Source organism: Monodon monoceros, unplaced genomic scaffold, assembly GCF_005190385.1.
Source record: "Monodon monoceros isolate NGI ecotype Baffin Bay Population unplaced genomic scaffold, NGI_Narwhal_1 Super_Scaffold_21, whole genome shotgun sequence".
NCBI classification, from domain to species: domain Eukaryota; kingdom Metazoa; phylum Chordata; class Mammalia; order Artiodactyla; family Monodontidae; genus Monodon; species Monodon monoceros.
Genome location: NW_021703778.1, coordinates 65,754,447 through 65,782,271, shown reverse-complemented (window position 1 = coordinate 65,782,271; position 27,825 = coordinate 65,754,447). Strand labels below are relative to the sequence as shown.

Here is a 27,825-nt window from a genome sequence, read left to right as displayed (position 1 = left end):
GACTGAGAAAATCCAGAAAACGAGTAGCAGAGGGGAAAACTAAAACCACATGACCTGTGGAAGGGTAAAGCGACAGCTGACTTCACAACAGAAATAAAGGAAGCCAGAAGACAACGGAATAACACCTTCAAGTGCTGACAACGGAATAACACCTTCAAATGCTGGAAGAAAATAACTGCCAACCTAAAATTTTACAACACGTAAAATTATCTACCAAAAATAGAGGCTAAACAAAGGCATGTTAAAACAAACAACAACTGAAAGAATTGGTCACTGCAGACTCACACTAAAGGAATTAATGCAGGGAGTTCTTTAGGCAGACAGGAAATAATCCCAGGTGGAAGCACATTGCAACGCAGAAAGGAATGAACAGCAATGGAAAGGTCAATATGGAGGAGCATTTAAACAATACTGACTATGAAACAACTTTGAGGCAGTACTGAGGAGGTTAAATATATGTAGAATTAAAGCACTCAACAACAATGAATGAGTTGGAAGAAAGGTCAATGAAGTTTAAGTGTCCCAAGATTCTTGCACTGTCCAGGAAGAGGTAAACATACTAACTTATATTATACTTTTAAAAAATTGTTCAAGGGCTTTCCTGGTGGCGCAGTGGTTGAGAGTACGCCTGCCGATGCAGGGGACACGGGTTTGTGCCCCAGTCTGGGAAGATCCCACATGCCGCGGAGCGGCTGGGCCCGTGAGCCATGGCCGCTGAGCCTGCGCGTCCGGAGCCTGTGCTCCGCAACGGGAGAGGCCACAGCAGTGAGAGGCTCGCGTACCACCAAAAAAAAAAAAAAAAAAAGAATAGGCAGTGAAGGTAGAACTAATAAACTAATCAAGAGAAGAGAAATAGATTTTAAAAAGCACATATAAATCTGAAAGAAAGCAAGAAAGGAGAGATAAAGGAGCCTAGGATAGGTAGGACATATAGAAAAGAAATAGTAACATGACAAATACAAAATCAGTAATTATATTATATATAAACAGACCAAATGCTCCAATTGAACGGAAAATACTGTCTCACCAACAAACAACTCCTCCCCCTCTGAAAGAACAACTACATGATACGCGTAGGTATGCATGCACACACATGCATTAAATATACGCATAGAGAAAAAATGAAAGTAAAAGATTTATAACTCACACTCTAATGAAAACAAAAACTTCTATGCAAAAAACTATAAAACAGTATTGAGAGAAAGGAAATCTAAAGAAATGTAGAGATATACCACATTCACAAATTAGAAGACTCAGTAATGTAAAGATTTCAACTATCCCCAGATTCAGGTAACCCCGATCAAAAAAACAAACAAAAAAACAAGCGAAAGGGTTTTTTTTTGGGGGGAGGGTACAAACTGACAGGCTGATTCTAAAATAGATGTGGAAATACAAAGGGTCAAGGAAAGTCAGCACTAACTTGAGGAAGAATAACAAAGACAGAGGACTCACAGTATCAGATATTAACACTTAGTATAAAACTGCAGTGATTAGGAAAGTATGGTGCTAAGGTAAGATCAGGCAATTAAAGCAATGAAAAAGAAGCAAAAGTTCAGAAACAGACTCACATTTATGCCCTTAATTTATAATGAAATTGCCCTCAAGACCACTGGGGAAAGGAGGGTTGCTTCAGAAAGTGGTGCTGGGTCAAATGGATGGATGCCCTGGTGCAAAAGCAACTACACTAGGACCCTGTTTGCCCACATATAAAACTCAATTGCAGGTGGATCGTAGTTCTAAATATGGAAGTAAAACAACAAAGCCTTTAGACTATAACAGAGAAGAATATCTTCATGACTTGGAGAAGCAGAATTTTTAAATCGGACACAAAAAGCACTAACCATAAAGGAGAAGTGTAAATTGGACTATGTTAAAATTTAAGTTCAGTTTATCAAGAAACACCTTTAAAACAGTGAAAAGGTTAAGCCACAAGATACAAGAAATACATATATACGTGACAACTAACTGCTGCAAATAAATAAGGAAAAGGCAGAAAAGTCATATTTTAAAAAAATGGGCAAAAGACATGAAGAGATGCTTCACAAAAGAAGGTATCCAAATGGCTGATAAACTGAAAATATCCTCAACTGCCCTGTTCCTCAGGGACACGCAAACTAAAACCATAACGTGATTCTACTACACACTCAACAGAATGGCTAATATTGACAAAGCAGATGTGGTGACCAGGATGTAGAACAAGTGGAAATTTCAGATACTGCAGGAAGGACTGTAGCTGAGTGGCCGCACAGCCTACGACCCAGCAATTCCCGTGGGATGCCAAAAGTGCTCATTACTTGATCTTGGTGGGGGTTTTTCAGGTGTATTCAATTTGGGATAACTCAGGAAGATATACATTTAGGACTTATACTCTCCTCTGGATGTATATTATTCTTTAATAGTAATGTATATTTCAAAAAAAAAAATATTCAAGCCGTACTACTATATAACAAAAGCAACAATCCATCTCCTCTTCACCTGATTCCTACTTATACAGCCACTCAGTTCTTTAAGGTTTCTTCTTCTGATGGATGGATGGATGGATTTATTTAATTATTTATTTATGGCTGTGTTGGGTCTTCATTGCCGCATGCGGGCTTTTCACTAGTTGCGGTGAGCAGGGGCTACTCTTCGTTGTGGTGTGCGGGCTTTTCATTGCGATGGCTTCTCTTTGTCACAGAGCAGGGGCTCTAGGCATGCGGGCTTCAGCAGTTGTGGTGTGTGGGCTCAGTAGTTGTGGCTCGCAGGCTCAGTAGTTGTGGCTCACAGGCTCTAGAGCGCAGGCTCAGTAGTTGTGGCACATGGGCTTAGTTGTTCTGTGGCATGTGGGATCTTCCCGGACCAGGGCTCGAACCTGTGTTCCCTGCACTGGCAGGTGGATTCTTAACCACTGCGCCACCAGGGAGGTCCTGATGTAGTTCTCCTTTTCAAGTAATGGGCTAATACGGAAACTTCTTGTTGTCTCCATTTTAGATAGAAACAGACTTCCGACTATGAGAACATTCTTTTTTGTTTTTTGTATCACCAGGTATTTTTCCTTATACATTCTGTTCCTTATACAGTACTCCTGCTTCAGGGATACCTGGTGTCTCCAGGGCTCAAACCCTCCCAGAGTTTTGCAGCACCAATCAGCTTGCTTCTTGTTAGCTTCTCTATCCCTGGACAACTTTAGGTTTTTATTTATTGGGGTCTCTCAGTTACCACTCATCTGTCTCCTTCCATCTTCGACAACTTCATTGAGATCTTATTTGTTTTCTTCTCTCTCATTTTCTTTGACTTTTTCTTTCTTTCTCTCCTTTAGTGGTATTTCAAGAGACATACACAGTTGCAGAGGTCTATAATTACCATCTGCTTATAGTCTAATAGGGGTGACTCAAATAGTTTGAGGGAATCATATTTGATTAGTCTTTGTATGCTTAGCATCAAGCCCAGTAACAAGCATGTTGAAAGTGCTTGAAAAATGTGTGTTGAACTGCTGAAATAAAAAAGTCAGGTTCATTGTCAAATCAACAAACTCCCCGCACCAGCCCAGTGGTCTGTACCTGGCCTCAGGGCATCACGAAGGGTGTGAGTCTCACCTGTGTAGTGCTCATTGCCTTGAGCAGCACAGGTCAGGAGCTGCGCCATGGAGGAGCCCACTGCTTTAGATGTACTTCCCAGGTCCTGAGCACATTTTTCCAGCTGTAAGAAGATTCAAGGAAGAAGACAGCTTAGAAGAGGCAAATCATCCACTAAAGTCTTAGCCCCAAAATAATGCAGATCAAACTTCTGGGCCTCAACTCTTTCCCACCTAATACACCAATGGCACTAAGAAGAAGTAGGGTGATAGAGGGGAAAGAACCCAGGCTTCAGGATAAACAAATGAGTTCACACCCTGCCCTCTGCTTCCTTTCCCCACTTGCTAGCTGTTGAGAGATTGGGGTAAGTCACTGAACTCTCCAAGTCTCTGTGTCCTGAGATCACAGTATCTAGCTCAGAAGGTTTTCAGAGAATTAACGTAGGTACTCAACAAATGGTAGCCATTAGTATTATGCTTTCAGAAGCTAATTCAGAAGTCTGCAACAAATCCTTAGTGAGAATTAATTATGCCTTAGCAGGAAGTGAGCAGACATCCAGCTGTTCCACCTTCCTGGCACGTGGGACCATTAACATTGTTCAATTTGATCATTATACTTTGCGGAGTTCTAACCAGAGGGAAATGCAATAGGAATAGAGGTTTGGGATGGTAAATGAGATTATGAAAACGGGCAAAGAGCTTGCTTCCCATGACGAGCACGTCGTCTTGCTTTGTCAACGGAATAAATAATTCAGAGAATAAAGTCAATAAAGTCCTATGGTAAGGGTAATTATTCAATTACTAGATGAGGACAACATTTTGGAAGAGAACTTCCGGGCACGCTGCAAGAGTTCAGAAAAGCATCAGGAAATGTATGCAGTTTTAACCCCACAACATGTTTTCTAAGAGAGGCATTTCCTTCAAGTAAAAAACAGAGCCTGGTCCACTGTAGCCAACAGTATAACACAGTACACACATTTGTTTAGGTAGTGGATGACACAACCTGGACCAAGAAGCCAGAACTCCTCCAGCTGCACTGGGCATTCTTTTCAGAAAAAGCCTGCAGGATTAGAACACTGGCCTCAAACGCCAGCAGGTCTTGTTTATGGAAAAGAGGGATGAATAGGAACTGATGCCTGGTCATCCCCAGCCACACTCCAGGCAGGTACACACAGGCCCATCACCAGAGGCCCCCTCAGGGCCATCTCTATCATAACACTGTTCTAGAAAATGTGGCTATTCTAGGGCTTTGCATTAAAAACACTTGAAACTGAGACACACTGACCACCCCTCCCCCCCAACTCTAAAAATGTCTTGACTTCCTAACAGAGGTAGAGTCCCAGACCCCAGCTGCCACCAACATCTCCTACCGTCTCCCCTGGGAGTGGCTTCAGCTGACTCTCCACGGCAGCCATCTTGGCATCCTGCAGTTCACTCTTCAGGGTCTGCACAGTGCTCAGTGCTGAATCGATTTCCATGGGACCACAGGCTTCATGGGCCTGTCAACAGAGGTGGGAATATGTGCACAACAGTCTGCTCGGGAAAAGCATCCCCAGTACCTTGCAACATATGAAATGCCTTTCTGGATACAACCAATGACTCTCCAAATCTAGCAATAGGAAGCAAGGGTAACAAGCATTTCCTGAGAGCACAAAATCATGCTCAATCAGGACCTCAGTCCTAAGTTCCCTAAATAATCAATTATGTGTGTCTCATAACTGGATATACTTAAATTTTCCTTGAAGCTGTTTATATCTGAAATACATTACCTCTCAAACTAAGAGGATCCTTATTCACTGTGTCTGGGTTCTAGACATGGGGCACCTAGCACAGTATGTGTGCACACAAAAACTTGGGAAGCGTGGGGTGGATGAAGGAACGAATAAACAATTGAGCCCAGGACTCTACAGACAAGTCTATGTCAACCTTACTGAATCTCTTTACACATTTCTAGATTGTAAACCATTATCGTTCCATACTGAAGGCTATGAAAGATTTTTTTCCTTAATAAAAACTTTTAAGAAAACTACTTCATTCTTGTGATCATCTAGAACAGCGGTCTCCAAATGCTTTGATCACACACCCCCAACACGCATGTTAATAAATTATACACGTAAATGTTAGTAAATTATACACATACAAGTATATTAAATACTGGTGTATCTTAACGTCTTTTTCTTTTTTAGATAATAGTAACAACAGCAGCAGTACACACTATTTGATTGATTTCTATGTGTGAGTATTACTAGGTGACAATACTGAGGCAGAGAGGTTAATTAACTTGCCCAGGTCACAAAATTAGTCAATGGCAAGGAGAGAATTTGAATGCAGGTGGTCGGATTTTAGAGCCTGTATTCTTAACCCTTACACTATATGTTAAAATCATAAAAAGCTCTCACAGAGTCTTCCTGAATCCACTGCACAGTGTTGCCTGAGTCCCACTTCGGGGCTCACTGCTCCAAAGCAGTTGCTGGAGGTGGGTGTGTCGTTCAGTCACTGAGGAAACGTGTTAAAATGCAGATATTTGGGCTCTATGACCAGAGATTCTGACTGGGGTGCTCAGAGGTGAGGCCCAGGAACCTGCATCCTGAGTGCCCCCATGTGATTCCAGTGCAGATGGTCCCTGGACCTCTCTTTGAGAAAGAGAGCTCAAAATAACTTTTTTATTAGATATAACCTAAGACTCTAGATATTGATCTTTGGTGATGTAGTGCACTGTTTATATTATAAATTCAAATCAGCTTCTAACCTTCTTCCCTTGCTCATATATGAGGCTGCCTGTTTCTATAAAGGGATTGTTACAATGAGGAAAAATGAATTCATGCTAGAACTTCATGCTAATACCACATCAAACAGTACAGTAATGAGGCCCTTTGGTAATTAACACATCCCAGAGACAGAAATGCATTAATCCCCAGTTCTGTTCTGTTGAGGATCTTGTTAAGGTGAATGCTCCCATTTAAGAGGTGGAAACCTCTCAGGGCAAAGATAACATAGGTGATCCTCCAAAGTAGATTTGCTGCCTATATAATGTTATTAAGTTCACAAGATAACACCTGGAAGATATCATCACTTACTATGCCCACAGTTTACCTGGCACCAAGAAACTGATGACCGGTCTCCCCTAAGACTGTGAGAAATAGACCATTGCTTGTCCCAGGGCAGGGGAGGAGGGGAAGTATGCAACTTAGCATAGTGTAACCAAAGTCATCCGTAACCAGAAGGTGATAACTAAGTCGAGGAGATAGCGGCTAAACGTGGCAAAAGCCAATCCACACGAGCATATTTAGTGGTCAAGCAGATGAAATGGACAACTGCACCAAGAAATATGCCAGGCAGTGTCCAGGCCCTGGGGAGCACCCAGGTCACACCAACAGTAAGGAATTAAAAGCTCCACTCCTGACAAGCTAACTGCCATGACAAGGGTCCACTTACCTTCTGCGAGGCAGTACGCAGCTCTGCCAAGCTGGTGGCAAGGTTCTTGGCACACTGGCTCAGCTGCATGGCTGCAGCCTGGTCGCTGACAGTGGGCACTGCGGCTTTAGCAGAGGACACCATCTTGCTTCCAGGCTGTGGAGAGAAAAGCTGAAAGTAAGACAGCTCCTGGGCAGCACGAGTCAGAGTAGAGAACCAAACAACAATGCCCCCTTATCAGCCAGAACTTACTTTGCCCTAAAACAAGGAATATTAAAACCATCTAGTTTCCCCCCAAAATTGCCAACTGAAATCAGATACTCTAGGGCAGTACATTCTAGGAATGTTTGAAACAGAAAGTATGTGTCTTCAGACTGGCTGAATGGATAAAAAAATGAGACCCATATACATGGTGTCTACAAGAGACCCACTTCAGACGCAGGGACACATACAGACTGAAAGTGAGGGGATGGAAAAAGATATTCCAAGCAAACGGAAATCAAAAGAAAGCTGGAGTAGCAATACTCATATAAGACAAAATAGACTTTAAAATAAAGACTACTAAAAGAGACAAGGAAGGACACTACATAACGATCAAGGGATCAACCCAAGAAGAAGATATAACAATTGTAAGTATCTATGCACCCAACATAGGAGCACGTCAATACATGAGGCAAATGCTAACAGCCATAAAAGGGGAAACTGACAGTAACACAATAACAGTAGGTGACTTTAACACCCCACTTACATCAATGGACAGATCATCCAAACAGAAAATAAATAAGGAAATGCAAGTTTTAAATGACACATTAGACCACATGGGCTTAATTGATATTTATAGGACATTCCATCCCAAAACAACAGAATACACTTTCTTCTCAAGTTCACATGGAACATTCTCCAGGATAGATCACATCTTGGTTCACAAATCAAGCCTTGGTAAATTTAGGAAAACTGAAATCCTATCAAGCATCTCTTCTGACCGCAATGCTATGAGACTACATATCAATTACAGGAGAAAAACCGTAAAAAATACAAGCACATGGAGGCTAAACAATATGCTACTAAATAACCAAAAGGTCACTGAAGAAATCAAAGAGGAAATAAAAAAAATACCTAGAAGCAAATGACAATGAAAACACGACAACGCAAAACCTATGGGATGCAGCAAAAGCAGTTCTAAGAGGGAAGTTTATAGCAATACAGTCCTACCTCAAGAAACCAGAAACATCTCAAATAAACAACCTAACCTTACACCTAAAGCAATTAGAGAAAGAAGAACAAAAAAACCCCAAAGTTAGCAGAAGGAAAGAAATCATAAAGATCAGATCAGAAATAAATGAAAAAGAAATGAAGGAAACAATTGCAAAGATAAATAAAACTAAAAGCTGGTTCTTTGGGCAGATAAACAATATTAATAAACCATTACTCAGACTCATCAGGAAAAAAAGGAAGAAGACTCGAATAAACAGAATTAGAGATGAAAAAGAAGTAACAACTGACACTGCAGAAATACAAAGGATCATGAGAGACTATTATAAGCAACTAATGCCAATAAAATGGCCAACCTGGAAGAAATGGACAAATTTTTAGAATAGCACACCCTTCCAAGACTGAACCAGAAAGAAAGAGAAAATATGAAAAGACCAATCACAAGCACTGAAATTGAAACTGTGATTAAAAATCTTCCAACAAACGAAAGCCCAGAGCCAGATGGCTTCACAGGCAAATTCTATCAAACATTTAAAGAAGAGCTAACACCTATCCTTCTCAAACTCTTCCAAAATATAGTAGAGGGAGGAACACTCTCAAACTCATTCTACGAGGCCACCATCACCCTGACTCCAAAACCAGACAGACATCACAAAGAAAGAAAACTACAGGCCAATATCACTGATGAACATAGATGCAAAAATCTTCAACAAAATACTAGCAAACAGAATCCAACAGCACATTAAAAGGATCATACACCATGATCAAATGGGGTTTAGCCCAGGAATGCAAGGATTCTTCAATATACGCAAATCAATCAACGTGATACACCATATTAACAAACTGAAGGATAAAACCATTTGATTGCCTTGTAATCCAAGTGCCTGAGTTTGTGTTTGTATTTATGATGGTGTTTGTATCAAATGGCATCATGGAGTGCTGCCTGGCTGAAGGTTTCAAAGTCATAAGAATAGAGGGAAGAGGTAGGAGAACTGGATCACATGGAATATGAGAGTATAGATGTAGAAAATTTAAAAAGAAGAAAATCTGTACTGTAGCATCTGGTATCATGTTTATTTTATAAGTGTATATATTGTTCAGATACTAACTAGGAAAAATTCATTAACAATAAATATGCTATGAACTTAAAAAAATGATAATCTCAACAGATGCAGAAAAAGCTTTTGACAAAATTCAACACCCATTCATGATAAAAACTCTCCAGAAATCCAGAAAGTGGGCCTAGAGGGAAACTACCTCAAAATAATAAAAGCCATAGATGACAAACCCACAGCCAACATCCTTCTCAATGATGAAAAACTGAAAGCATTTTCTCTAAGATCAGGAACAAGACAAGGGTGCCCACTGTCACCACTATTATTCAACATAGTTTTGGAAGTTTTAGCCATGGCAATTAGAGAAGAAAAAGAAATAAAATGAATACAAATTGGAAATGAAGAAGTAAAACTGTCATTGTTTGCAGGTGACATGATAGTATACACAGAAAATCCTAAAGATGCCACCAGAAAACTACTAGAGCTAATCAATGGATTTGGTAAGGTAGCAGGATACAAAATTAATGCACAGAAATCTCTTGCATTCCTATACACTAACAACGAAAAAATCAGAGAAATTAAGGAAACTCTCCCACTTACCATTGCAACAAAAAGAATAAAATACCTAGGAATAAACCTACTTAAGGAGACAAAAGACCTGTATGCAGAAAACTATAAGACGCTGATGAAAGAAATCAAAGACAAGACAAACAGATGGAGAGATACACCATGCCCTTGGATTGGAAGAATCAACGTTGTGAAAATGACTACACTACCCAAAGCAATCTACAGATTCAACGCAATCCTGATCAAATTACCAATGGCATTTTTCACAGAACTAGAACAAGAAAAGTTTACAATTTGTATGGAAACACAAAAGACTGCAAATAGCCAAAACAACCTTGAGAAAGAAAAACGGAGCTGGAGGAATCAGGCTCCCTGCCTTCAGACTATACTACAAAGCTACAACTGGCACAGAAACAGAAATACAGATCAATGGAACAGGATAGACAGCCCAGAGATAAACCAATGCACAGATGGTCTCCTTGTCTTTGACAAAGGAGGCAAGAATATAAAATGGAGAAAAGACACCTTCTTCAATAAGTGGTGCTGGGAAAACTTCAATAAGTGGTGCTGTAAAAGAATGAAATTAGAACAATTCCTAACACCATACACAAAAAGAAACTCAAAATGGATTAAAGACCTAAATGTAAGGGCAGACACCATCAAACTCTTAGAGGAAAACACAGGCAGAACACTCTATGACATAAATCACAGCAAGATCCTTTTTGACCCACCTCCTAGAGAAAGGGAAATAAAACTAAAAATAAACAAATTGGACCTAATGAAATTTAAAAGCTTTTGCACAGCAAAGGAAACAATAAACAAGACGAAAAGACAACCCTCAGAATGGGAGAAAATATTTGCAAACAAAGCAAGTGACAAAGGATTAATCTCCAGAAGGTACAAGGAGCTCATGCAACTCAATATCAAAAAAACAAACAATCCAATCAAAAAATGGGCAGAAGACCTAAATAGACACTTCTCCAAAGAAGACATACAGAATGCCAACAAACACATGAAAAGATGGTCAACGTCACTAATGATTAGTGAAACGTAAATCAAAACCACAATGAGGTATCCCTTCACACCAGTCATAATGGCCATCATCAAAAAATCTACAATCAATAAATGCTGGAGAGGGTGTGGAAAAAAGGGAACCCTCTTGCACCAGTGTAAACTGAATGTAAACTGATACAGCCACTATGGAGGACAGTATGGAGGTTCCTTAAAAAACTAAAAATAGAACTACCATATGACCCAGCAACCCCACTACTGGGTATATACCCTGAGAAAACCATAATTCCAAAAGATACATGCACCACAATGTTCACTGCAGCACTATTTATAATATCCAGGACATGGAAGCAACCTAAATGTCCATGGACAGATGAATGGATAAAGAAGATGTGGCACATATATACAATGGAATATTACTCAGCCATAAAAAGGAACAAAATTGAATTATTTGAAATGAGGTGGATGGACCTAGAGTCTGTCATACAGACTGAAGTAAGTCAGAAAGAGAAAAATACCATATGCTAACGCACATAAAACGGAATCTAAAAAAACGGTACTGATGAACCTAGAGGCAGGGCAGGAATAAAGACACAGACGTAGACAACGGACTTGAGGACAGGGGGAGGGGAGGGAAAGCTGGGACGAAGTGAGAGAGTGGCATGGACATATATACACTACCAAATGTAAATAGATAGCTAGTGGGAAGCAGCCGCATAGCACAGGGAGATCAGCTGGGTGCTTTGTATCGACCTAGAGGGGTGGGGTAGGGAGGGTAGGAGGGAAGCTCAGGAGGGAGGGGATATGGGGATATATGTATACATATAGCTGATTTACTTTGTTGTACAGCAGAAACTAACACAACATTGTGAAGCAATTATACCCCAATAGAGGTATTCAAAAAAAAAAGTATGTGTCTTTTGGGGTGGAGTGGGGAGTAAAATTGGGCTAGTGGCTTGAAATTCTTATTTAAAACAGATTTGAAAGGGAGTTTCTTATTAAATGTGTTTGTGTTTCTTGGAACAGCTCTTTAATCTGTGTCTCAAATATATGTAATAGACTACTTAGAAAAATACAGGGACACAAAATGAAACGAGTGACCTCTCACATCTCAGAACCCAGGACAATTTCACCATGCATGGGTGTCTATGTGCAGGCACATATATTTTCAAAAGTAAGATAATACTATTTATTCTGTTTTCCAATCTCCTTGTTCCACATAGTCTATCTTTTTCATAGCTATGTTAATACCCTGTGTACAGATCAGTTATCACTTTTCAATCCTGTATTGTTAAGTATCTTTCCATGTTTTCAAATATAATAAACAATGATATGATAAACACCTATGTAACTAAAATTTTGTACACGTTCATAACTTTTTTGTATAAATGTTTCTGGACCAAAAAGTACACATAATTTTAAGGTTTTTAATATGTACGCTATACAACGGCTCTTAGTAAAGCTGTAACAATTTAAGTGCCAGATCATAAATACCAAGGACACAAGTTAATCTTATTAATATTTAAGGAATTCATGAGAATTTGTAAGAAAAATCAGCATGAGTATATAAAAAGCATGAAGAGACAAGTTCACGTAATAAAAACAAATAACTGAAACATGAAAAATGTTTAACATTGTGAAAATCAAGGACACGCAAGATCAAATAATAAAAACTTAACCAAGTAAATTGGCAAAAACATTTCAAAAAATGATTGACTTCCCAACTTGGAAAAGAGGTATTAAAAAGTGTGCTCCAAAATGCAAATGAAAACTACAATGAGGTTTCACCTCACACCAGTCAGAATGGCCATGATCAAAAAATCTAGAAACAATAAATGCTGGAGAGGGTGTGGAGAAAAGGGAACCCTCTTGCACTGTTGGTGGGAATGTAAATTGATACAGCCGCTATGGAGAACAGTATGGAGGTTCCTTATAAAACTAAGAATAGAACTACCGCATGACCCAGCAATCCCACTACTGGGCATATACCCTGAGAAAACCATAATTCAAAAGGTCACATGTACCCCAATGTTCATTGCATTGCAGCACTATTTACAATAGCCAGGACATGGAAACAACCTGAATGTCCAACGACAGATGAATGGATAAAGAAGATGTGGCACATATATACAATGGAATATTACTCAGCCATAAAAAGGAATGAAATTGGGTCATCTGTAGAGATGTGGATGGACCTAGAGTCTGTCATACAGAGTGACGTTAGCCAGAAAGGGAAAACAAATATCGTATATTAACGCATATATGTGGAATCTACAAAAATGTTACACATGATCCTATTTGCAGGGCAGGAATAGAGGTGCAGACGTAGAGAACAGACATGTGGACACAGAGGGGGTAGGGGAGGGTGGGACGAATTGGGAGATTAGGATGGACACTACCATGAGTAAAATAGGTAGCTAGCGGGAACATGCTATAGAGCACAGGAAGCTCATCTCAGTGCTCTGTGATGGCCTAGATGGGTAGGATGGGGGGGAAGTCTAAGAGGGAGGGGATATATGTATACATATAACTGATTCACTTCATTGTACAGCAGAAACTAACACAACGTGGTAAAGCAATTATACTCCAATAAGAAAATAATAACCCCACACTTGAATCTAAAAAAAGAGTGGCTATGTGTATATGTATAACTGATTCACTTTGCTGTACACATGAAACTAACACAACATTGTAAATCAACTATATTCCAATAAAAATTAAAATAAAATAAAACAAAGAGAAAAAAATAAATAAAAAGTGTGCTCCATATGTTGCTAGTTGTAAATTTAGATTCATTCATCCTTCTGGAAGGGCAATTTTACCACATGTATGAAAAGAGTTTAGAATGTAAACTTTAAAAAAAGTTTAAAACTTGTTGATCTGCTGATTCCATTTCTATTTATTTCTGACTCTGGCTTTATTCTTGTTAAGATCTGATCCGTCTACAGTAGCAAACTTAAAAGAACAAAAGAAACAGGAAAAACAAGGGCAGGGACAGTGACCCCTGGACCATGTCCACACTGTACTATCATAAGACCCGATGATCCTGCCAGCAGTGGGACAACACAACTGATTCTAGGACCTGTAACCACCTACAGCAGAAGACAAACAACTTGTCCAAGCCACAATTCTCAATGTCCCAAAGATAAAAATAACCTGCTTGCAATTCTAGTTCTAGTAATTTACCCTAAGGAAACAATTCAAGAGGGGCACAAAGATTTGAGCACACACCAAGATTTTTTTTTTCCATCATATCACAGGTTGTTTATGACGGCAAATAATTGAAAACAACCTGTATGTCGAATGACAGAACAGCTAAACAATGAGTATAGTATATGAGAGAATATGATTCAAATTCACAAATATTCATAATATAAATGTTAATGTGAAAAACAGTCAATACACAGTGAATCCCAAGAGAATACATACATACATAAATACGTTTGTATATGTATGAAGATAAAATGTGAGGAAGCACAAACATTTCATGTCGTATCCCTGCATGTTGGAGCTACGGCTCTTGAAGAATTAACCAAATAGAAGTATCACTGGGTCCTGTAATTACAGATCTGAATAGACAGGGACGAGGAAGGAACTTGCCAAACCACATGGACTGTTTAGGAGATCCAAGTAGACAAAGTGCCGAGAGATGTGAAAGAAGTACTTACAAAGGGAGTGTTCACAACTTAATATTCACATTTTATATTTAATTAAAAAGAAAATGAACCCAGCCACACTTCACAAAGACTGACAATACTTACTAATTCTATATTTGCCACAAGAAACCACCACACCTTTGGAGAAGATGCACTCACAAATTCTTATTTCCCTGGCTATGAATAATGGCATGAGGTATTCTGGAAACTAGCACACCTAAAGCAATACTTACTACTATACTAGGCTGTTTGTCAAAAAGTGCAGCTTATTTCATGGTTTCCCTCACGGAAGAGAAATACAGAGAGCAAAATGGATAATGTGCCATCTCCTGGGGCAATTTCCCTGCATATCAGCATCTTGCTTTGCCAAGCTGCATCTCCCTCTCCTGAAACTGCTTCCAGGTCTGCTTACTGCAAAGACTTTGCTCTGGCTCCGGAATCTGTGAAGTCCTCTCCTTAAGGATAAAGGGCACCCCCTGCCCAGTGGGCAGTGGGGTGGGGGTGGGTTGAGGTTCCGGGGAAGATGGAGGTGAATGTTTCCGTGGTACCTGGAGGAAGTTCTGGCTGGAGATGATGAGTGCCAGCTGGGCACTGAGATCTTCTGCTTGGGCTTGGCTCCCTCTGACCCCCTGGACCAGCTGAGGGATGTGATCAGCCACCGCCTACAGGAAGCAAGGAAAATGAAAACTGAGCACACCCAGGATGGTGATGTACCAAAACGGGGTGTGTGGGGAAACGCCCCCAGTGATAATGTTCTGTGGATGTGCCTTCCCTCCTGGGGGTGCCCGGCCCAGACCTTGGATTCACTCAGCAGCTTTAGCCCGTTGGGCCCTTGCCAACACAGTACCTGTGGGTAGGCTCCTCCCACACACGCTCTTCCCTGTGGTCCCCCCGGTCCCAATACACGCAGCACAAGGCGATTCTCCATAACGAAGCCTTAAAACAATTTCCTCAGTTGCAGCTCACACCATCCTGGCTCGTTAGTGTTGAAAACCCTAGCATCCAAGAATCTATCCAATTCACAGGTAGATAAACTCAATTCATATGGTCCAGTGATCAGAAGAAAGTGAGAGAAGCACTCAACTAACAGCATACTTCAGCATTTCGATATCTGACTTTGCGGGTATACGTTCCGTCTGTCAGCTTTCATGTCACTGTGGTTCCTCTCTTCCTGTGTTCTCACTCCTCAAATGGGAAAACCCAATGCCCGGGATAGGGGAGGGAGGACAGCATCCCAAGGTGAGGCCACTTGAAAGTGACCGTCTTCCACGATGCCTAGGAGATGCTGGCCTTTTCCCTCTCTACAAGTCCTCTGGCTTGTCCCTTTGCGCCACACCACATCTGACCAACCAGGCCCTCAGAGGCCATGGCACAGTGACCGTCACTGCTAAGGAAGGGCCCAAGAGCAGTCCACCCTGGTGACATGTTCTTTTCAGGAGGCCATTCCAGCAAGAATTAAAAAAAAAATTTCGGGCTTCCCTGGTGGCGCAGTGGTTGAGAGTCCGCCTGCCGATGCAGGGGACACGGGTTCGTGCCTCGGTTCGGGAAGATCCCACGTGCCGCGGAGCGGCTGGGCCCGTGAGCCATGGCCGCTGAGCCTGTGCGTCTGGAGCCTGTGTTCCGCAACGGGAGAGGCCACAACAGTGAGAGGCCCGCGTACCGCAAAAAAAAAAAAAAAAAAAAAAAAAAATTTCCAGGAGAATTTCCCTCGCATCCTCTTCTGCTGGCTCCAGGAACTTGGCCCACTTTACCTTCTGCACCGCAACCTGATAAACAGTAATGCTCTCGTTCCCTGACAGAGATACCCACGGGCTGAGTATGTTCTGTTTGTTCATAAAAAGTAGGGGGAAGGTTCATACTATTTTCCTGGACACAAGTAGCCTGTGCTCCCTGAGAAGGGGAAATGCCATTTTGCTACCCCTGCTGGCGGCTGAAGCCAGGCCCCAACTGGAAACCAACTCCCTCCGCCGCAGGGGCCTGGCTCTCAGAAAAAAACCCCTCTTTACGTGCACAACCCCGAGGACAGGGTCCTCCTGCATTGCTGAGGCTTTTCCACCAGAGCAAACTTGCTCCGCAGGGAGGGGCTAGCCTCAGAGAACTGGGATTCAGGACGTGGAGGGCCCTGGGTGGCCTCCCCACAGGAGTAAAGCCATTTTTGAAGTAGAAGCAGCAACACCCCTCACATGTGAATGGTTTCACAGAGGAGATTTGAGAAAGGAGAGAGAAGGCTCAGAGCCCACGCAAATCCAAGATGCCTCTGCACCCAGCTCCCACGGCGAACCGCAAGCACTGCAGGGAACTTCAGTCAGGCATGGTGCCAACATGTGGGCGATGGCCAGGCAATGAGATGTGCCTTTGGCACCACTCGGGGCTCTCCCGGGACAGTTAACTCTGGGCGCTCAGAGAAGGTGGCAGAGGTGGACACCCTCTGCGGCACCTTGGCTTCAAGCGCGGCGTCGGCGACAGGTCTCGGAAGATCAGTGAGGCAACCACAGAAAGCACCAGAGTGCAACAGCGACGAGGCCAGACAGGATGAATAAATCCTCAGGTGCCATCAGTGCAAAGCAGGAAGTCACCCCTGCCATGACGAGTGAAGACTGAACACAAAGGCCGCCATTCAAAGGGAGGAAGGCACTCTGGAAATTCAATGCTTCATTACCGTTTCAGAGCCCTCAACGGCCTTGTCATTGATCCTCCTTGACTTGTGCTCTCAAAAAGAAGGAAAAGAATCTAGACAAAGGAAAGACAATGCTGGGAGAAACATGTTCTCTTTCCAAACACAGGCCATTCGCGTAACAGACAAAAACCAGACGTGTGTGTGTACACCTGGAACATGGGAGCCGGAACAAACTGGATTAGGAGCCTGGATGATCAGTCTTAACCGAATTACCAGGGCACTGGGCGCTCTAATGTTATCAGGGTCTCCTCCAGCAGACCTGGCTCTCTGGCAGCTGGTGCCTCACCTTGCAGCTCTGGACCAGCTGCTGCTGGGCCGCGGGGTTCTTGTTGGACACGGCCGCATTCTGGGAGGCGGCGATGGTCTGCGTGGCTGCAGCTGCAGCCTGCTTGGCTGCAACCTGGGGAGTACAGTAAGAGGAGGTGAGGCAGGGTTCACACGTGCAAACACACACACGCGCACATTGATATAAATCCCCTCCACTAAAGGGGGTCACCGCACGGCTCCAAGAAAGGGCACACCAGGCACAGACTCCGCCCTTTCAGCACCAATGACATTCTAACCTAGCCACGCCCTGTTGTCTTCCTTTGGTTTAAGTACCCTGGGACAATTGAAAAAGACAGGCTCAAGTGCCGATGTTCATCTGTCATTTCTCAAAAAGACAAGGGACGAGTCCCAGGACCGCGATGCCACTGATAAGCGGCACTAAGTCTAAATGTTTTAGGAGACAAACATTTCTCTCACAAGAAGCATGGGCTGCTCTCTGGGTCAAGCACCAAGCACAAACACTGGGGCTCCTGACTTGCCTGGGCTCAGAAAGGCCCAGATGTCCCCACTGGCGTACTTAATCGTGTTTAGTCTCTAGTCTCCCTCCACGGACAAGGAGGTCAGCTTTCCTCCAGAACTCAGCAGATTACACATGGAGGGATTCCTCACTAGAGCCAAGCTCTGGCCTCTAATGCCCCCAAATTTAGTCTAAGAATCTCCTGTGTACATTTGTGAGAGAGATTTATTTTCTTACAGAATTTGTGCCTATTACTTTTTTTTTCCCGAGAATAAATAAGCATTCTGAAAGACGACAGAAGTATTTATTACTCCCTTCCAAACCTATTTATGCCCATCTCCAGTCTTCCGAAGTTCCTATCAACTACTGGGAGTCGTGAAAGGGTATTACCTCCAACAATATATATACATTTTTAGCTAAAGGTCCTTTCTGAACGTGTACATCCCTTAATGCCAGGAAAAAAAACAACAACAACAAACCTGGTTCCTCCTGAAAGAAAATTTGAATTCTGTTCAAGAATGTTAAACTCTGAAAAGATTCTGGCATTGTGCAACCATGAACTGAAGCAGTTTTTCAAACTGTGTCAACGGACCTAAACCACTGAACATAAACGTACAATGTCCCTAAACCAGCCGTTCAAGTTCCTCATGGCACCTAAAGCATTAAACTGCATCGTCTATCTTGATTTAGCTTCCTTTCTAGGGGCACTGCCTTATGAATTCGCTTATTCTTTCAATGGACTCTATGCAAATCTAAAACCTGGAAAATCAGCCTCTTTACTGACCTCCAGTCGGTTGACGATTTTTTTCTTAATAGCATTCTGGGCTGCGGCGTTGGTTGCCACCCGGAGACCTTCTGCAGCTTCTCTCAGCCTTTGCTGCTGGTCCTCGTTCTCAGGGTTGGCTGCAGCTCCCTACGAAGGTGAAAAGAAAGATTCCAAGAGGTCCAAGGGGCAGCATGCCACAGACGCTGAATTCACGCCTTCAATGTTACTTTTTCCTACGAATACCAAGTAACAGGAAGAGAGAAGCCAAAGCAGTATCTTTATGATAAAGATGTTTCCTCTCACAACAAAAAAATATCTACAAGGGGATGTTTCCAAACTGCACAGCTAAACAAGAAAAATCCAATAATAATTAAATTAAATAATTAAATTAAATAAATAAACACTTGAGATCATAGCATTCATCATCCATATAAATTACCTTGTGGTGAGAAACCCAATGGTTTAAAAGATGTTAAGATAAATCTCCCTCCTGATCACATCTCTCAGGGAGAATTGTATTTTAATTGGTGTGACAGACACATATTGCTGCTGAAAGATTCTCCTGTCCTGCGGCACTGGTGAATGAGAATGGGCTAAGATTACAGTGTAACACAGGGGCCTGGATGGAGGGAGTGGGGGGATGGGAACGCCATCCAAAATTCTATAAGCCAATGTGGTTCAAGAAAGACCATGTCTAGAAATTGCATTCCTAGAGAGTCTGGCCTGGCAAATATAGCCAAGTAGAATTGGTCCCCAACTGTGCTAATGAGAGAAATCGATGCCCCTATCCAGGCAGGGAAAGAGGAGGGTGCTGTGCACAGCCGATGGCCATGTCTCCCTTGTGTAAGCCCACAGCTCTTTTACTGTGTTGCTGTAGGTTAAAGTGTGTTAGGAGTCCAAGTGGATTTTAGTTAGATGGGTAGGATTTTGAAGCAGGGAAAGGCTAAAGGTAATGTAGGGAGAGGATAATTTTACTGCCCAATAACTCGACAAAAAATTAAAGCACATCCAGTCTTCCACGTCCACCTGAGATAAAAGCATCAATCAAGAGTCTTCTCACAGGGCCTGGATGCTTTGTGACCAGCACTGGATGTATGTAGATGAATGAGTTTCTTCCCATGAACATTTTTGGACAATAATATTTGCTTGTGAGGCAGAAAGAAACACGCCAATTATCGAAATCAATTTTCTAAACATCTCAATTTTCCATGTGAACACCTTGCCAAATTTACCAATTTGCAAAAATCTCTTTCATTGAACGACAATATGTATAAAAAGTCATAGGAATTCACACTGAATGGAACAGCTTTAACATCTGTGACAGAGTTGTTTTGCCATCCTCTTGGATGGAATCTTCTTTTAAATTTAAACCACTTTTAGTAGTCTTGATTTTTGTGTTTTTAGCAACTAAAAAATTATATTTTTGCATTTCACATATAAAAGGATTGTTTGGGCTCCTTTTGCGTTCTTCTGCAAGTTTATAAGAGTCATTTTATTTTTTCTGGTCATCGAGTATTTTCTAAAGCCACTCCTTTATCAATGCCTCCAGTGGCATGCCAGCCTTAACTGTGTGTTTCAAGCAGGAGGAAAGCACCATTTCTGCACGTTACACTGACGTGTGTGTCTGGATCCTTCCTTAGCAATATCTTTTTCATGATGAATGTGTATTAGATATGGGGTACTAATCTTGGCCTGAAATCTTAGTTACTGATTATGAAATATTTTTTTTCTTCACACTAAATATATTCTTTGGAAGTCTAACCATCGTACATACTTTATCTTTCAACAAAATTTAGCAAATTAAAATACTGCCATGACAACAAAGTATCAACTTTTAACTAAAAAGTTAAAAGAACTTAACAAAAACACTCAACCTTGTCCCATCTAATATAAATAAACAAAAATAACAAACACTTTGGTAACTTGGTAAAATGCCGTGAAACAGTCTGGGGAGCACTACACATCTAAAAACAAATGTGCACATTGGTCCTGGCTCAGTCCTGGTTACGTGATGGTAGGTTTAATCTTTCTGAGTTTTAATTTTCTCATCTGTAAAGTAAGGGACAGATTAGATTTTTCACTAAGATTCTTTCTAGCCTCGCAAGTAATTTTTGTGAACATGAGGGTTTGCCTGAAATGGCTTTCTTTAAACTTAGGAGAAAAAGAAGGAAACAAAACTAGTAACAACCTTAAAAAAATTAACTATAATCCAAAACCCTAATGCGTATTTTTGCTAAAAGGGATGCTAAGGAACAGAGTTTCTTGACTGAAAGAGGGATCAGGGACAGAGGAAGGAAGTTCGGACCCTGCCCCTCCTTGGGACTCTCTTCAGCCCTACCCAAGACATATCTCTAAGGACTATCAGCCCCTCAGGTAATACAATGGTGAGTCAGACAAGGAGGAAGGTCTACTGGATGTCACTGCATGTCACATTACATCGAAAGTGAAGCAATTCACACACTTGGTTGAGACACATTCCTGTTCTGTTAGAGACCAAGGAGGCAGGCTAAGCCGTGGGGATGTTTAATGAATCTGAAATGCATAGGAATACATTCAACATGTTACCTTGGTGATATGAAGTTGAAAGTCATTTCTATTTTCTTATTTATACTTACTGCATTTTCTATTCATTTCACCAAAAGCCTATACTAATTGCATAATAAAAACATCATAGATAAATACAGCCTTATCCATTTAAAATAGTTCTCACCCGGAGGTAGGCATCGGAATCTTCTGTGAAACACACACACACACACCGGGTCTTAGCAGCAAACTCGGAAGTTAGGATCTTTGGGGATGGAATTAAGGCATGTGTACCTCAGTAAGTTTCACAGGCTTCTGAAACAGAGCCCTGGATAAGAATCACTGGCTTTTAACAGCAATTAGAGAAGAAAAATAAAAGGAATCCAAATTGGAAAAGAAGAAGTAAAACTGTCACTGTTTGCAGATGACATGATACTATACATAGAGAATCCTAAAGATGCTACCAGAAAACTACTAGAGCTAATCAATGAATTTGGTAAAATAGCAGGATACAAAATTTAGGCACAGAAATCTCTTGCATTCCTATACACTAGTGATGAAAAATCTGAAAGAGAAATTAAGGAAACACTCCCATTTACCACTGCAAAAACAAAAAGAATAAAATACCTAGGAATAAACCTACCTAAGGAGACAAAAGACCTGTATGCAGCAAACTATAAGGCACTGATGAAAGAAAAATTAAAGATGCTACAAACAGATGAAGAGATATACCATGCTCCTGGATTGGAAGAATCAACATTGTGAAAATGACTACACTACCCAAAGCAATTTACAGATTCAATGCAATCCCTATCAAACTACCAATGGCATTTTTCACAGAAGTAGAACAAAAAATTTCACAATTTGTATGGAAACGCAAAAGACCCCAAATAGGCAGAGCAATCTTAAGAAAGAAAAAACAGAGCTGGAGGAGTCAGGCTCCCTGATTTCAGACAACACTACAAAGCTACAGTAATCAAGACAGTATGGTACTGGCACAAAAACAGAAATATAGATCAATGGAACAGGATAGAAAGCCCAGAGATAAACCCATGCACATATGGTCACCTTATCTTTGATGAAGGAGGCAAGAATATACAATGGAGAAAAGAGAGCCTCTTCAATAAGTGGTGCTGGGAAAACTGGACAGGTACATGTAAAAGAATGAAATTAGAACACTCTCTAACACCATACACAAAAAGAAACTCAGAATGGATTAAAGATCTAAATGTAAGGCCAAACACTATAAAACTCTTAGAGGAAAACATAGGCAGAACACTCTATGACATAAATCACAGCAAGACCCTTTTTGACCCACCTCCTAGAGAAATGGAAATAAAACCAAAAATAAACAAATGGGACCTAATGAAACTTAAAAGTTTTTGCACAGCAAAGGAAACCATAAACAAGAATCACTGGCTTTTAAATTAGAATGGGCATCATCAGAAAATCTACAAACAACAAATGCTGGAGAGGGTGTGGAGAAAAGGGAACCCTCTTGCACTTTTGGTGGGAATGTAAATTGATGACAGCCACTAAGGAGAACAGTATGGAGGTTCCTTAAAAAACTAAAAATTAGAATTACCATATGATCCAGCAATCCCACTACTGGGCATATACCCAGAGAAAACCATAATTCAAAAAGACACATGCACCCCAATGTTCATTTCAGCACTATTTACAATAGCCAGGTCATGGAAGCAACTTAAATGCCCATCAACAGACGAATGGATAAAGAACATGTGGTACATATATACAATGGAATATTACTCAGCCATAAAAAGGAACGAAATTGGGTCATTTGTAGAGATGTGGATGGATCTATAGACTGTCATACAGAGTGAAGTAAGTCAGAAAGAGAAAAACAAATACCATATATTAACGCATGTATGTGGAACCTAGAAAAATGGTACAGATGAACTGGTTTGCAGGGCAGAAGTTGAGACACAGATGTAGAGAACAAATGTATGGACACCAAGGGGGGAAAGCCATGGGGGGTGGTGGTGGGTGGTGGTGTGATGAATTGGGAGATTGGGGTTGACATGTATACACTGATGTGTATGAAATGGATGACTAATAAGAACCTGCTGTATACAAAAATAAATAAAATAAAACTCAAAAATTAAAAAAAAAAGAAGCATCATGACATAGGATAGCTGTCAAAAAGCACAAAGTTGTCTGTTAACTCTTTATTCAAACTCTCCTATAAATAGCTACTGGGTTTTGGATAACAGTGAAGCAGGAAACACCTATGCAAAATCTTTTTTTTTTTTTTTTTTTTAAGTGGTGAGTTTTGAGAATTTGCTGCCTTTATTCTTATGTATATATTTATATATACATATATTCTTTTTCAGATTCTTTTCCCATATAGGTTATTACAAAATATGGAGTATACTTCCCTGTGCTATACAGTAGGTCCTTGTTGTTTATCTATTTTATATATAGTAGTGTGTATATGTTACTCCCAAATTCCTAATTTATCCCTCTCCCCACCTTTCCCCTTTGGTAACCATAAGTTTGTCACCTATGCAAAATCTTGAAAGAAGTTTAGCTGAGAAGTCGAATGGAGGGCAAAGTGACATTAAGGCTGCAGGAAGAAAACAGGTCAAAGTGAATTTACTGTTGAAATCTCAAGTTGAAATTAACCATCATTTTCACTAAAGCCAATGGCAATGACCCAATGTAAAAAGAATACTGGCTAAGCAGGGACTCTGTTGTCTATAGCTGAGTCAGCACCACTTCCCTAAAGAGTTTTTTCATTCATGTGTTCCATGATCTTCCCTTTTCCCACTTGAAGAAGGTTAAACATTACAAAGCCATATAGATTTTAAACAAGCAAAAATGCACACTCGTCTGACCATTCTCTTTCTTGAAGGTACCTTCCAAATCCTAACTTTCAATGATGTTCACTTTTCAATTGAATAAATCCAATGTACTACCTTTGCAGCCTCCACCATGCGAGCGGTAGAGTCAGCCAAGAGTTTGGCCGCTGCCAGGAGCTTCTTGGAATTCTCCATGTCGATTTCTGCTTCCGCATCTGACCTCATGGCGTTGACGAGGTCTGAGGTGGCCTGAGCCAGGACCCGGGCCTGGCGTACCATTTCACCTAGAGGGTGGGACAGAGGATGCAGTCTGTTTGTCTGCTTCCTAAAGCTCAGGGGAAACCTCAGGAGCCAGCACAGTCTTGTCTCTATTCCTCTGGCAAAAGGGACGAAGAGAAATGAGCCTCCATGCTCCATTCCTAAGCAATGAAGCCAAGTCAGATCCTGAACCAAAAATATTCCCTGTGGCTGCCAGGCCTGTCTACCCCCAATCACATCCAAGTTCAGTCTTTAACTGTGCGGGATAAAAATGACATAAGTAACCTAAGAGGAACCCTTTATAAAGAGAAGGCAGGGAACAAGATTATGTGGATTTATTATGTGCATTTAAGCTTAGTAAATACTTATACAGAAAATCTTATTTACCTCACGTCAGAAGCCACTTACACAAAAGCCCCTATAATGAGCTCTTTGAGTAATGTGCACAGGAAAAATATTTTAAAATTTTGAGTCAATCTGCATGCTACCTAACACCAGATGAGTGGTATCACATAACCTACTCTATTTGTGTCACTTGGCTCTCACTCATAGGAAGCACAGAACCCAGTTTCATGCTCAAATGCTGAGATTTGCCTTGGCCCAGTCTTCCTATCAATTTACTCACCCTTTCCTTCCCAGCATTGATTTTGATCTCGTTATTAGTAATTGTTATTAGTAGCTGGGATTTTACTGTTATCTATTTCAACTTCCTTTTGGAAGTGGGAGGGGTACCATCGGCAACACTAAAAATAAAACTACTCAAATATGAGCAATTTCCTCCCCGAAAGGTCATTTGGGAAGGATGACGAAGCATTATTAACATTAAGGGGGAAAAAGGCTTTCACGAAAATCAAAAAGTGCTCAGTTCAAGGTACCCTGGATTGGATCCTGGGACAGTGAATGGACATTAGTGAAAAGTTGGTGAAATCTGAACAGTGTCCGTGGTTTAGTTAACAGTAACATACCAATGCTCATCTCCCAGTTCTGACCAATGTCCCGCGGCCTAAGGGAGATGCTAAAAAGGAGGGAAACTGGGAAGGGTACAAGAGAAGTCTATTACCCCAGCAACTTTACTGTATATAGAAAAAATATTCCACAGTAAAAAGTTTATTAAAAAAAATAAAAACAAAAGAACCAAAAAATCCAGATGTGTGGAGCAGTGCCATCTCTTAAATCACTTAAGAAGGATAGAGAAAATCACAAGGTAATTTTCTTTCAAAATATAGTCGTTAAGAAGTGTTGCTCTGTGCTGAGGAAGAAGTAGGAAAACAGACTTCTTACAAACTCCTGGTAGGGTTGCAAATTGTGGAACCTTTCTGGAGAGAAACTTCACACACGTTTAAAATAAAAAATGTACATACTTATTGGCCCAGAAATTCAACTGATAGGAATTTATCCTACATATACTCCCCAAAGTAAACAGAGATATTTTTACAAGAATGGTTACTGCAATATTAATTTTGTAAAACAAACAGAAACTTGGAAACCACCTAAATGTCCATTAAAAGACAACTGGTTAAGTAGATTATGATGCATTCATTGAATAGAATACTATGCTGTCATTAAAAAGATTAGTGTATAGGTCAACATGAAGAAACTTTCTAGTATATTCAGTGAAAAAGGTTGCAGAAGAGTATGTGTAACAGAATTCCATTAATATGAAAAGAAAGAGGGTGTTGTACATACACATAAATGTCGGTAGGAAGATTGAACATTTCTGCAAAGATGAAACAGAAATTGGTAAGTGGTCAATTCTAGAGATTTAGATGGGATAGTGATGGGCTGGGTCTGGGGAGACGTAATTTTTAACTAATAGACTGAAAAGGTGCATTTTACATACATACATTATATATATATATATATATATATATATATCTCGTGATGTTTGACATCTTAGAAAAACCTTTCTGGTTGGAAAGAGACTGCCCCTCCCAGAGCTAGCCAATACTTAGAGGTAGTAAAGGGTCTAGCCAAGAGCATGGTGGTAAACTACCCAATCCAGTCATCCTCTGTCTGGTCCCTACAGCCCAGGAGACAATATTCCTCTGCCTTCATCATCTCAGAGCCACGGACCAGGCAACTAGGGATCACCTCTATAAGGGTAGAGCCAGCTGAAATTATTCAGACTTGCCAAACTTAAGCTGTTCATCTTGCCTTTCCCACAGAAATCCCAACATAGTTGGTGGCCTAAGCTCTCTCCTCAATCCTGTCTTCTGCCATCTGATCAGAACTTGATGCTTCCCCTGTGACCCTGTGTGACACGCAGTGACCCCCTGTGTGGGACCTGTCAGTATAATAAACTTCATTCCAAGCCTCATTCTTGCCTACCCCTGTAGCTGCACCAACTTTACCGTATCCAACGTGGACATTCTTGGAACAAAAGGGATTTACCGTGTAACTAAATTATTAAATAAAGATACCCTAGTTAACGCTAAGTCTTTCAGTGTTGCTGGGACAGGCACATTAGGAGTCTCAAATCTTCTTCCCAGCCTCAGGGAAGAAGTCTCTGACTGAGGCGGATGAGAACTTGCCCTTTTGCCAGATGTCCAGGCAACCATCGTCCGACTCACTCACAATCATCACCATCAGGGAACCCTAAACCGACCGGCCCACCCACAGACCAGCCCCTCACCAGCATCGCCCATGGAGCTGAAGATGCTCTCGGTGACACACATGATGGTGTCGGTGGCCTGGTCATAGCGACCAATGGGCTCGCCTCGGCTGGCGAACTGTCGCACATGCTGCAGGAGATCGTGGAGGGCCTGGCTGACCACACTGGCCGCCGCGCTGACCTGCTTCAGCAGCTCAGTGTCGTCGGTGGCTGCCTGGCAGGCGTGGACGCAGTTCTCCACTGAGCGGTCCACGAGCTTCCCTGCTTCAATCAGCTGCTCCTGGCACACAGGGGAGCTGATGGTGGGGCTCACGACCTGAAGCGAGACAGGAGTGGGTCTTGGTTACCGTGGGACAACTCTGGTCTCCAGCACCCACTAGCATTTCCACCACATCCTTCTGTGGTCTGGGCCTCAGTTCCTTATTTATAGGACCAGGGATTCAACCAAACCATCACTGAGGTTTCTCATACTTCACCATTTCACTTTGTGATTTTAGATGCCCGTGAACTTTCATCTCCGTTAGTGCTCTACAACCACTGATACTACTGACTACTTCTGTAGAGAGAAATTTCTGGTATTTACCCTTTATACCTCCTGCTCTTAGGAACCTCTGAATTGAGTCTTCTGAGCTGAGATAAAGACTATGTAAAAGAATTATATTTTTTTCCAGAGGAATATATTATATTTCCTGGAACTCTGCCTCTAAATTATTTGAAAGATTAGGGGAGTTGTGTCAGTAATCTGTGATACTAGGATGGTGAACGAGGAAAGCAGGAGGGAGACCATCAGTGACCCCTCTGACTGATGTTGCAAATGCTCCGATAGGACCAGAAATGCCAGGCTGAACCAGATTACACATCTGTACAATAGGTTATGTCATCAGGTTGAGAAACAGATGGCTCCCATCTTGTGACA

General features: G+C 41.3%; 1 protein-coding gene across 4 annotated transcripts in view; it reads right to left on the bottom strand.

The window, feature by feature from the left end:
• TLN2 (talin 2) overlaps positions 1 to 27,825 on the bottom strand; it is a 443,808-nt gene that overhangs the window by 112,921 nt on the left and 303,062 nt on the right. For all 4 annotated transcript variants that reach the window (XM_029237651.1, XM_029237653.1, XM_029237652.1 and 1 more), the window contains 8 exons: positions 26,931 to 27,225; positions 24,158 to 24,324; positions 18,714 to 18,842; positions 17,432 to 17,545; positions 15,017 to 15,130; positions 6,989 to 7,123; positions 4,924 to 5,052; positions 3,576 to 3,678 (listed from right to left, as the gene is read on the bottom strand). In XM_029237651.1, the coding sequence (XP_029093484.1) occupies positions 3,576 to 3,678; positions 4,924 to 5,052; positions 6,989 to 7,123; positions 15,017 to 15,130; positions 17,432 to 17,545; positions 18,714 to 18,842; positions 24,158 to 24,324; positions 26,931 to 27,225 (1,186 nt within the window). The remainder of the gene's footprint in view (positions 1 to 3,575; positions 3,679 to 4,923; positions 5,053 to 6,988; positions 7,124 to 15,016; positions 15,131 to 17,431; positions 17,546 to 18,713; positions 18,843 to 24,157; positions 24,325 to 26,930; positions 27,226 to 27,825) is intronic.